Raw genomic sequence first — 12,672 nt, forward strand, 5'->3', positions numbered from 1 at the left:
TTCCCAGCTGGTTCCCCTCACCATTCCTCTGTTCCTACCTAGTCCATGCAGCTCCCTCCTTGCATCCTTTATTCTGTTATCACCAGGTTGGGCTCTGCTTTCCTTTTGGGTGAGGACAGTCCAGTCTCCTGTTCTCACTGAGGCAACCTGGGGCCTCTTCTGGGAAGCCAACCAGCAGGGCTGGAGCCCAGGGCAACTCTCTCCCCCTGCATTTCCCAGCAGCTGGCATTCAGAAGCATGACGGCCTCCAACTGTGGGGGCCAGGAGCCATCGCTAGCCCTCTGCTCTTCCCTGAATTGGCCTCATCCTCTTCTAAAGCCATCTGGCTTGGTGGGCATCCCTTCCTCCTGTGGATGGGAGTTCCATGGGTCTAACTGTGCACTGTGACATGGGAGGACTTTATTTATCACAGAGCCCAAGACTTTATTCCTACCTCCAAATGTGTCCATCTGGCTGCCACCTGCGTTAATGAACGTGACTGTTTCCTCAATCCCATCGGGGTTCCTTTGCGTGCCCTTTTCTTCCTGACTCAGTGACCCCCCCCCAAAGGAGCAAGCGGCGTCTTGATGCTAAGGAAGAAGAGAGTTGCAGACCTCCTGGACCCGCCCCACTTCTCCCCAATGCACCCTAAGGCAGAAAAGAGAGGAAACTCACCAGGTCCCTGAAGGGAAACTGAGGCAGCTCCTGCAACAGAGACGAAAGCCACCTTCCCCCTCTTGCAGGGAGTGGGAGGGGCTTTTGCTCGGCGGATAGCATTCCCCCCCTTTATTTCCTGTCCTCTCTAGGAATGCAGCTCATTTCCTTTTAACCCTTGCAAGGTGGAGCAAACCAAGCTCACATTCTCTCTCTCTGAGGAGCCCAGGAGGAGCCACGTGAATTGCAGAAATAAACCGGAATAAGGCAGGAGAGCTCAGCTGGTAGAACATGAGTCCCTTTGATCTCAGGGTCTTGGGTTCGAGCCCCAGGTTGGGCAAGAGATTCCCCCGAGGCCGAGGGTTGGGCTAGATGACTTTGGGGGTCCCTAAGCAGGATGACTCCCTGGCCCCCGTGGCCGGCCTTCTGCGCTGTTCCTTGGAACCCTTGCAAAGCGGGGCTCCCCAGGCCCCCTTCTCTCTCTTCTTGGGGGACCCTCCTGGCTGCCCTGCCCCCCGGGGACTCCCCCATCTCCCCAACGCGGAAGAGAAAGGAGACTCACCGGATCCCAGAAGGAGCTGAGACAACAGCCCTCCTCCTTGCAGGAAGGGATGGGAGAGAACCTTCTCCCTTTATTTCCTGTCCTCTCTAGGAATCCAGCTCAGCTCGTTTTAACCCTTGGCGAGCCGGGCGCCCCAGCTTCCCCTCTCTCCCTCTGCAATGCCGCAGCCCCGAGCATGGCCTGCACCCAGGGGGGGCTTATTTGGGGGACCCCCTGGACTGGCCTCTGAGCTACTCCCTCCCTCGGAAACAGGCGCAGGAGGAGCACGAAAGGTCCTGCAAGGACATCCTCCTGGCGGGCCTTTTCCTCGCCACCAGCCTGGCTCCCATTTTGATGCCAGCAGCACCTTGAAAGGACCGAGACCTGAACTCTGAGGCCAAACACTGCCTTAAAACCGCACCTTCCTCTTCCCAGCCCCATTTCCTTCGGCGTTACTCTCTTATTTTTTCTTCCTAATACAGTGGTACCTCGGGTTACGAACTTAATTTGTTCTGGAGGTCCGTTCTTAACCTGAAACTGTTCTTAACCTGAAGTACCACTTTAGCTAATGGGGCCTCCCGCTGCCGCCGTGCGATTTCTGTTCTCATCCTGAGGTAAAGTTCTTAACCCGAGGTACTACTTCCAGGTTAGTGCAGTCTGTAACCTGAAGTGTTTGTAACCTGAGGTGTTTGTAACCCGAGGTCCCATGATAAAGCGAAATGTAGCCTTTTTAGCCTCGGGTGAGAAGAGCTTTGCGCCTGGGACGGGAAAATGGGAGTCAACAGACACTCAAGGAATAGTTTCAGAGAAAAAGCTTTATTTCTACCATCCGGGCTGGTAGAAGGAGCAAGTGTGACAGATTCACAAAACAAGCACGAGTTCACAGCCATTTGCACAGAGCATATATTCCCCTTCAGTTCCCTCCCCTTTCTCCTCCTCCTCAGGAGTCCTGCCCCATGAGTTCCCCTGAGCATGAACAGAAAGCTCCTGTCTTGGGACTCTTTTGGACTCTTGGCACCCTTCCCAGGACAGGGGGATGAGAAGCCAAGGGGGTCGAGGAGCCTTGCGTTCAGCGTGTTCAAGATGTGTTACAACCGAATGAGATAAGAGTCAGTTCCCAGGCCTGAGTATTCTTGGCAATGACAAAGCCTATTCATTAGCCTTTTGAAGCTCTCTCGTACTGATAAAAGTAACAGTTTGCCTTTGCAACAGCATCTTGTGAGAAAGCAGAGGAAAACTTTAGCTTTGGATTTTTAGATAACAGAAAAGGAATTTTGGACAGTTTTGAGGCCTGATTTGAGGAGGGGTGTCTTCGGGCCTAGGTGGGGCACCTGTCCTCACCTCCTTCATTTTCCTTTTAATATTTCCTATTTTCCCAAAGAAAGACAACCCTTCTTGTGATATGTGGAAGCTCAAGATAAACTTACATATAAGTATTTGTATCACCATGTAGAACTACAATCCGTTCCGGAAGACATTCGAAAATTCTGGCGCAAAAGAAAAAATGGAAAAACACGCAGCGGAAGATGTTCAGCGTCTGAGGCACGTTCGAAAACAGAGGCAATTACAATACTTTCAGGTTTTCGGCATTCGAAAACCGAAACATTCAGGTTCAAAGATGCTAAAAAACCAGCTTCCGCTGTATATCAAATAAGCTTTATTTGTCTAGTATCCTTTAGATGTCACTATATAACCTTGCTTCTCCCGCCTCACAATCAGCGACGGAAATGAGGATGGAAACTTTGTACCTGGGATGCAACATTTTATTGAAACAATGCAATGAGATTCTATTCCCTCTTAAACACATTTCTGCCCTTAGCTCTTCCCTTCATCTTCTTCCTTCCATCTTTGAAGGGATACCCTGGAGTACAATAAGGAAACAAACTTGTCCTTCTCTTGCTCCCAGCTCCCTTTGGCCTAGGATAAACCAAGAACTCTGCTTCCTCATGGAAACAATTCTTTCCTCTTGGCATACGCCCATTGTGAATGATCGGAGGACAGCAGAAAGGGAATCCTTGACTTAAGCTTCTCACAGAAGAAAGGAAAATACAACGTATGTGAATTGCTCATGTGATCAGAATTTGCTTCTATATCACAGGTTCATGACCCAGTGGAGGGAATACCTGAAACAAAAACTCAGAACCAAGAGAATGAGAGCAATCTCAGCATCCTGCAGGGACCTGGTTTATTCAAACTATTGCAATAGGACACCCTTGCTAACCAGCTGTTCTTCAGAGTGGCTAGTTCGAAAAGGCTGCCAGGATGCATATTAGAAGATTATACACACAGCACAGAAAGACTGATAAAATGCCACAACACTCTTCCACTTGCATCAAGAAAAGTTACAGGTCATGGGATGCCTGGCTTCATGCGGATATCGACTCCTCTGAAATTACCTTGCTGTGTCCCCGAGTGCCCAGGTCATTTGGGTCTCATACGTCTCACTTTGAAACCATGCCCATGGCAACCAGGACTTCCAAGGGACTGTTGACATTTCAATCCCATATCTTACTTCCCTGGTACCAAAAGATGCCAAAGACCTTTGAGGAGATATGCAAGTTCTCACACGGATGCTGGCTCAACTCCTTCCTCTTTCTCCAAACATCACCTGCCCTTCTAGGGTCAGATAAGGCTAGAAGCGGTAGGCAATGTACACATCACAGCTTTACACAGTGCGGGAGGGTGGCATGAGGATTACAAAATACAGGCATACAAAAGTCATGCCTTATACATTCTATCAAAAAGGTTAAATGCAATAAGTATTAGGACACTTCAAACAGAATCAAAATCTATAATATCTAATATTCAATCAGCTATCACAATTTGTAGCCCAAGTCCTTCCTAGGAAAGCTCAGTGTGGACAGCAACCTCATCAGTGTCACCAAATCACTCTTATCCCTCACCCCAGGCATGACGGGAAGAAAATGTTCAGTGAATGAATAAATCTTTATTTGCGTCAGCCACCGGCCATACCAATAAAACAACAATACGATATACAAAGAATAAAAATAAAAAGTCTGTTATATAAAATGCATTGTAGGGTTTTGAGTCAATAGTCAAATAGTGGATCTTATTCTAATTGTCCCAGCGGTGCAACCTAATTCACATTGCAACCTTTGCTGTCTCCTGCTCATCTTGATCTGCCAAGAGAAAGGAAACTCTGAAGAAGCTATTAAACACCTCGGCCAAGAACTTGAAAGTCACAGATCTGGGTAGGTAGTAGAAATAGCTATGGGGCACCAGATGTGGCAAAGAACCCAACTGCAATCCTCACCTCATACAAACTAAAGTCTCCTGAAATTAAATCTGTATACAGCCACTACTATGATTTGCCCCCAATGTGAGTTCTTTGATGGGAAGCGAGGCGGGCACTGTGACTGAAGCTCTTCCCACATTCTTGGCACTGAAATAGTTTTCTCTTGCTGTGAATTCTTTGATGGCTCGTGAGTTTGGCCTTCTCAATGAATCTCTTTCCACATTCCAAGCACTGATAGGGTTTCTCCCCTGTATGAATTTTGTGATGGGTTGTGAGATGGGCACTCTGGGTGAATTTCTTTCCACATTCCAAGCACTGATATGGCTTCTCCCCTGTATGAATTCTTTGATGGACACGGAGAAGGGCTCTGAGAATGAAGCTCTTTCCACATTCAAAACACTGATATGGTTTCTCCCCTGTATGACCTCTCTGATGGGAAGTGAAACTTGTTTTCCAAGTAAAACTCTTTCCACATTCCAAGCACTGATAGGGTTTCTCCCCTGAATGAATCCTCTGATGGACAGTGAGCTGGCGTCTGTCAACGAAGCCCCTTCCACATTCCAAGCACTGATAGGGCTTCTCCCCCGAATGACTCCTCTGATGGACATTGAAATGGCGTCTGTCAATGAAGCCCCTTCCACATTCCAAGCACTGATAAGGTTTTTCCCCTTTATGAATTCTCTCATGGGAAGTAAAACTGTTCTTTTTTCTGAAGCTCTTGCCACACTCTTGGCACTGATAGGTTTTCTCCCCTGTATGACTTCTCTGATGGAAGGTGATCTGGCTTTTTATTCCGAATATCTTTCCACATTCCAAGCGCTGATAGGGTTTTCCCCCTGTATGAATTCTTTGATGTACATTAAGCTGGCCTTTGTGTCTGAAGCTCTTTCCACATTCTTGGCACTGAAATATTTTCACCTCGCTGTGAATTCTTTGATGGATCGTGAGTTTGGCCTTCTCAATGAATCTCTTTCCACATTCTAAGCACTGATGGGGTTTCTCCCCTGTATGAATTCTGTGATGGGTTGTGAGATGGGAACTCTGGGTGAATTTCTTTCCACATTCCAAGCACTGATATGGCTTCTCCCCTGTATGAATTCTTTGATGGACATTGAGAAGGCCTCTGTGGCTGAAGCTTTTTCCACATTCCAAGCAGTGATATGGTTTCTCACCTGTATGAATTCTCTGATGGGAAGTGAAACTTATTTTCCAAGTGAAACTCTTTCCACATTGCAAGCAGTGATATGGTTTCCCCCTGGAATGAAGTATGTGATGGGAAGTGAGCTGGCTGCTCTTACTGAAGCTCTTTCCACATTCCAAGCAGTGATAAGGTTTCTCCCTCGAATGAATCCTCTGATGGACAGTGAGCTGGCGTCTGTCAATGAATCCCCGTCCACATTCCAAGCAATGATAAGGTTTCTCCCCTGTATGAATTCTCTGATGGGTAGTTAAGCTGCCCTTTTGACTGAAGCTCTTTCCACACTCTTGGCACTGATAGGGGTTCTCCCCTGTATGAATTCTCTGATGGACAGTGAGCTTGTTTCTCTCCCTGAAGCTCTTTCCACATTCCAAGCACTGATAGGGTTTCTTCTCAAGGGGATTTCTTTGATTTGAAGTGGAATGGGAGCTCTGACTGAAGCTCTCTCTGCACTCTGAATATGGATATGACTTCCCCACTCTGTAACTTTTGTCGTGGTCTCCTTCGTTCTTCAGCTCCAATTCATCACCACCTGCAACTGAGAGAGCAACAGATTGGAGCCTCAGGAAGCAATGGAGCCCCAAATCAGGGAGCAGTGCTAATTAATGTTTGTGATTCAGGAAGAACTGAAAGGAGTTAGATGTGAGGTCTTCCTGCAGGGTTCACTGCCTGAGATTCAAACAGCCTGGTTATTTTCTGGGATGGATTTTGTTTGGCCCAAACATGGGATCTGTGCCATCTCCAATGTCACTCGTCTCTTTAGTCAACCCAGGACAGAAAGAAGCAAGAACGGAAACAAAAAATCTGACAGAAGCTACTTGAACTTCATGAATCACTTTGAAGCCTACATTTAAGAAGGCCTTGTGCAGTTCAGAGGAGCCTGGGAAAAATACGGAGGGTTATCTTATCTCCCCCAGAGGCTCTTCAGCTGAGCTCCTTTCCCCCTGCTCAGCACCCTGCGCCTCTGGCAGCCCTGGCCCTATGCAGGGAAGGAGAGGGGTCAGCCTTCCTTCTTCTCCTGCTCCTCTGCATCTGGCCAGATGGTTCCCAGCCCTGTTGGAGTCATGGCTGCTTTGCTGAGGCCCTTCCTCTGCTGCTGCCCATGGTGAAGGGGCCCTGATGGAAGGCTGTGGGGCTGCAGACAGACCAGCCCTTCAAGAGCAAAAGGGGAGCCATCTTGGAGGGGGGGAGGCATGATTGAGATAATGATAATAATTGTAATAATTTTATTGTTTATAACCCGCCCATCTGGCTGGGTTTCATGCTTTGAAAAGGCAGAACTGGAGGAAGAATATTCACAGGGAAAACAGTCAATAGTCTTCCATCCAAGGTTTTCTGTGGGAGTGTTAGAATCCCAGGGGCTGTGGGTGGTGCTGTTGAGCCCCATCGAAAAATCAGAGGTTCCTCCCATGAGATATATCTTGAATTTCAAAGCAGATAGGATGATCCAAGAGGACGCCTTACCAATACCTGGGGATTAATATGACAGCCAAAAATGGGAACTTATTTAAAGATAATTATGAAAAATGTTGGACGGAAGTGAAAAAAGATTTAGAAATCTGGTCAAATTTGAAGCTTTCACTGTTGGGTCGTATTGCTTTGATAAAAATGAATGTACTGCCTAGAATGTTGTTTTTGTTTCAGACATTGCAAATTGTGGACAAGATGGACTGTTTCAAGAAGTGGCAGAGAGATATTTCTAGATTTGTCTGGCAGGGCAAGAAGCCCAGAATAAAATTTAAGATATTAACTGATGCAAAGGAAAAAGGTGGATTTGCCCTGCCAGACTTTAAACTTTATTATGAATCAGCAGCTTTTTGCTGGTTGAAAGAATGGCTACTTCTGGAAAATACAGACATTTTGGACTTAGAAGGTTTTAACAACGTATTTGGATGGCATGCATATTTATGGTATGATAAGGTTAAAGCACATAAAGCATTTAAAAATCATATTGTCAGGAAAGCACTGTTTAATGTTTGGATAAGATACAAGGATTTATTGGAAAATAAAACCCCAAGGTGGTTGTCACCGATGGAAGCGAAAGCTCTGAAAAGGCTCAATATGGAGGCCAAATGGCCGAAATATTGGGAAATTTTGGAACAAGAAGGAGACAAATTGAAATTGCAGAGTTTCGAGAAACTAAAAAAACAAAGTGAGAGATTGGCTTCATTATTATCAGATAATGGAGGCATATAATTTGGATAAGAAAATTGGCTTCCAGGTGGAAAAATCAAAACTAGAAACAGAACTGTTAGAACCCAAAACTAAGAATTTGTCAAAAATGTATAACTTGCTGTTGAAATGGAATATTCAGGATGAAACGGTGAAATCTGCTATGATTAAATGGGCACAAGACGTAGGACATAATATTATGTTTGCTGACTGGGAACAGTTATGGACCACAGGTATGAAGTTTACGGCATGTAATGCCCTAAGAGAGAATATTATGAAAATTATATACAGGTGGTACATGACCGCAGTCAAGCTTGCAAAAATCTATCAATTGCCCGATAATAAATGCTGGAAATGTAAAGAAACTGAAGGTACATTCTTTCACCTTTGGTGGACGTGCCCAAGGATTAAGGCTTTCTGGGAAATGATATATAATGAACTGAAAAAGGTATTTAAATATACCTTCCTGAAGAAACCAGAGGCCTTTCTTCTGGGCATTGTCGGCCAATTGGTGCCAAAGAAGGACAGAACTTTTTTTATGTATGCTACAACAGCAGCAAGAATACTTATTGCAAAGTATTGGAAGACACAAGATCTACCCACTTTGGAAGAATGGCAGATGAAGGTGATGGACTATATGGAATTGGCAGAAATGACTGGCAGAATCCGAGACCAGGGGGAAGAGTCGGTGGAAGAAGATTGGAAGAAATTTAAAGACTATTTACAGAAATATTGTAAAATTAATGAATGATAGAATGATGTTGGATAGCAATTAAGCGGTTTCTAGCTGTAATGCTTTAAGAGAATATGAAAAAAAAGGGTTATAAATGGGTTAAAATCTAATGGTAAGGATTTCCTGAACCAATAAATTGAAGTGGAATACAAAAAAGGGAGGTACGAGGAGGTCCGGGAAACAAGCTAAAGGAATATAAGTAACTGAAAATATATGTGTTTTTAACTGTTTTTATTTTTTATTTTTCTCTTTTCCTTTTCATTTCTACTGTAATATTTTAAAAAACCTTAATAAATATCTTATTAAAAAAAAAAAGAGGACGCCTTACCGAGACAGTCCAAGATCCCACGATTCTCCTCCGTGACTTCCTTGTGCAGAGCTCTCTGGTCAGGATCCAGCAACGCCCACTCCTCGTCTGTGAAATGCACAGCTACATCTTCAAAGCACACTGGATCCTAAAAGAAAACAAAAAAGGTTGTCCTCTTAGACAACTTCAAGGTGCGCAGGGGGGCAATGACAGGGGGATGAGTGGGGGAAAGCCCCATTATGCGACTGATGGGCTGAATCCTGGCCACTGTTTGGTGTGGTGTGTAAACTGCTTAGAAGGCGATTTTAGCATTCAACCATTCTTTCCTTGGCGGTCCCTCCCACCTTTCCTCTGTGTCCAACCCGTCCATGACATCCTCTTTCCCCACATGGCTCCTTCCTCCTACCTGCTCTGGTTCCACAGGGGCAGCTTCCCCTTTGCCACCAAGAAAAGATGGATAAACAGGTCTTGCTGGTATCGTTCGGTCTCCTACGAGAGAAAAAGGTAAGTGCATGCTTCACTTAGAAAGAAAGCTATAGGTGGGCCTTCCAAAAAGTAAGAACAGCCACGTTAATGTGGACGTTAGTAACCATTTCACAAATTAGTTGTGCTAAAATACATCTCCCCTCCTCTGGGCTTCATGTGTCTTCTCAAAAAAGATGTAGAAAACTCACAAATTAGTTTCAAAAAAAAACATAGTGTGACAAAATGGGGAAGAAAAAACTCCTTCCTCCTTACCCAGTGGCCTTACTCTGGAGTCCAACGGAGATCTCTCGACCTTAGAGGAATCCAGACCCATTTCTGGAAACTGATCCTTCCCCTGCAAGAGCAACAAGCAATCAAAACTATTAGATTAGAACTGGAATGGCAAAGGACATACACACTTTAGGGGTATCAGATTTCATTCCTCGGATCCTTTCCAAAAAAAGGATGACAAAATTAGTAGAGAATTGGGGGATACTCTCCCTCATGTTTAGAGCCCCTTGGGAGTATCCAGAGGAAAGTCTCTCTCACCTGCTGCTCTGCCTGCTTTCTCTCCTCTGCCTGACTCAGCAGGAAACCTTCGGCCAGGGCCACCGCCTGGGAACTGGTCTCCGCTCCACATTCCTTCACCCAGCTCTCCATCTCTGGTGGAAGGACAGCCAGGAACTGCTCCAAGATCACCAGGTCCAGCATCTCAGCTTTCGTGTGGGTTTCTGGTTTCAGCCACTGACGGCAAAGGTGGTAGAGTCGGTTGCAAACCTCTCGGGGTTCTTCGGCCTCCTGGTAGCAAAGCCGCCTGAGCTGCTGGCTCTGCATATCTGAGCGGAGGGTGTCCTCCTCACCCAGGATCCTTTGGACAGACTTTCCCCACATTCCGCCATGGCTAAGAATTTGGATGAAATGGCCTCTTCCTGCCTCAGGCCCAGCTGAGTCTTGCTCATCATCCATCTCTGTTCTCAGGACACCTCCAAGAAATCGAAGGAAGTCCCTACGTCTTCTGCCAAATTCTGTCTGTCCCAATGAGAGATTTTAGCAAATCCTAAAAAGCAAATATATTTTTCTGATATAAAACTTATACACAGTCAGGTGAATAGAAATGTTCCCTGGACAAGCGTGGATGAGTCTTGCTAGGAACCAGGGCTGGACTGCACCACAACTCAGACTGAGCTTTCCTTAAAAAATAAAGGAAGGAAGAAGGAAGGAAGTCAGAATGGATGAGTGAGTCATCTTTACTAAGTGTAACTGGAACCCAAGGCAATAGTGGGGGTCCCTCCCACCCCCAAACGTCAGGCCACATTTCTTTCCTGCTTCTGCCTCATGTTGCAGCACTTGCAATCTCCCACATTCTCAAGACTCCTGGGGTGGGTTCCTCTTTCTTTATTCTGAGGGCCAGAGCTTCACCTGGCCAACCCTGAGAGTAAAGTGGGTGGTGCCAAAGAACAGGTGGGTGGGACCAAATAACGTGGGTGGGGCCAAAGGACAGTGTTTTAAAAGAGAGAGATGTAGGATTTGCCTACGGTCTGCGATTGTAATAATTTTATATTTTTCCTAATAGTCCATGCAGCTCCCTCCTTGCATCCTTTATTCTGTTATCAACAGGTTGGGCTCTGCTTTGCTTTTGGCTGAAGACAGTCCATCCTCCTGTTCTCTCAGGTGCCAACCTGGGGCCGCTTCTCGGAAGCCCACCAGCAGGGCTGGAGCCCAGGGCAACTCTCTCCCCCTGCATGGCTGCCCCCAACTGTGGGGCCTGGAGCCATCGCTAGCCCTCTGCTCTTCCCTGAATTGGCCTCATCCTCTTCTCAAGACATCTGGCTTGGTGGCCATCCCTTCCTCCTGTGGATGGGAGTTTCATGGGTCTAACTGTGCACTGTGACATGGGAGGACTATTTATTTCTACCTCCAAATGTGTCTGTCTGGCTGCCACCTGCGTTAATGAACGTGACTGTTTCCTCAATCCCATCGGGGTTCCTTTGCGTGCCCTTTTCTTCCCGACTCTGTGACACACCCCCCCCCCCACCAAAGGAGCGTGTGGCGTCTTGATGCTAAGGAAGAAGAGAGTTGCAGACCTCCTGGACCCGCCCCACTTCTCCCCAATGCACCCTAAGGCAGAAAAGAGAGGAAACTCACCAGGTCCCTGAAGGGAAACTGAGGCAGCTCCTGCAGAGGAGACGAAAGCCACCTTCCCCCTCTTGCAGGGAGTGGGAGGGGCTTTTGCTCGGGAGGATCTCGTCCCCCCCCCTTTATTTCCTGTCCTCTCCAGGAATGCATCTCTGTTCCTTTTAACCCTTGCAAGGTGGAGCAAACCAAGCTCACATTCTCTCTCTCTGAGGAGCCACGTGAATTGCAGAAATAAACCCGAAGAAGCCAGAAGAGCTCAGCTGGTAGAACATGAGTCTCTCTGATCTCAGGCTCTTGGGTTCGAGCCCCAGGTTGGGCAAGAGATTCCTCCGAGGCCGAGGGTTGGGCTAGATGACTTTGGGGGTCCCTAAGCAGGATGACTCCCTGGCCCCCGTGGCTGGCCTTCTGCGCTGTTCCTTGGAACCCTTGCAAAGCGGGGCTCCCCAGGCCCCCTTCCCTCTCTTCTTGGGGGACCCTCCTGGCTGCCCTGCCCCCCGGGGACTCCCCCATCTCCCCAACGCGGAAGAGAAAGGAGACTCACCGGATCCCCGAAGGCGCCACCGAGGCAGCACTTGCGGAGCAGAGAGACAACAGCCCTTCTTCTCTTGCAGGAAGAGATGGGAGACAGCCTCCTCCCTTTATTTCCTGTCCTCTCTAGGAATGCAGCTCCGTTCCTTTTAACCCTTGGCGAGCCGGGCACACCCATCTTTCCCCCCCCCTCCCGCGAAGCCGGAGCCCGGGCATGGCCTGCACCCAGAAGGGGGTGTCTTATTTGGGGGAACCTTTGGGCTGGCTTCTGAGCTGCTCCCTCCCTCGGAAACAGAAGCAGGAGGAGCACGAAAGGCCCGGAGGGGGAGAGGCTCTGCAACAAACTTTCCGGGCACCAGCCTGGCTTTACTTTGGTGTAAACTGCACCTCAAGCAAGAAATAAGGCAATGCAGCCTTTACTCTGAGGTCGAGCACTGTCTTAAAGCAGTGAGGCTCTTCCCTGCCCCATTTCATTCAGCATTACTCTCTTATTTTTTCTTCCTAATAAAGCCTTTTGCTTTTAGTATTTGCTACTTTCCAAAATAAAGACAATGCTAATTGTGACTTGTAGAACCTCTAGATAAATTTGTGTAAAACTCTTTCTAACCCTATGTAGAAACTTTATTTCTCTGGTATCACTTGTTTTGTTTCCCAATCATTTTCAATTAATTCAATGATGTCACGCACATGCATGGAAGCGGCG

At 47.0% G+C, this 12,672-nt stretch overlaps 1 protein-coding gene across 6 annotated transcripts in view; it reads right to left on the minus strand.

Annotated features, from left to right (window-relative positions):
• Positions 1-12,062, minus strand: part of LOC308484093 (uncharacterized protein) — a 38,901-nt gene extending 26,839 nt beyond the window's left edge. Inside the window, exons 1-6 of one of the 6 annotated variants that reach the window (XM_081018638.1) lie at positions 11,983-12,062; positions 9,855-10,362; positions 9,579-9,660; positions 9,247-9,329; positions 8,862-8,988; positions 4,102-6,166 (exon numbers count right to left, since the gene is read on the minus strand). In XM_081018638.1, coding sequence (XP_080874764.1) covers positions 4,497-6,166; positions 8,862-8,988; positions 9,247-9,329; positions 9,579-9,660; positions 9,855-10,271 — 2,379 coding nt within the window. In that variant the 5' untranslated portion in view covers positions 10,272-10,362; positions 11,983-12,062 and the 3' untranslated portion in view covers positions 4,102-4,496. The other 5 variants (XM_081018634.1, XM_081018635.1, XM_081018646.1 and 2 more) reach the window with 5 other exon arrangements.
• Positions 12,063-12,672: the final 610 nt, after the last annotated feature.

This window comes from Podarcis pityusensis (assembly GCF_964106645.2).
Source record: "Podarcis pityusensis genome assembly, chromosome: 8".
NCBI lineage: Eukaryota > Metazoa > Chordata > Lepidosauria > Squamata > Lacertidae > Podarcis > Podarcis pityusensis.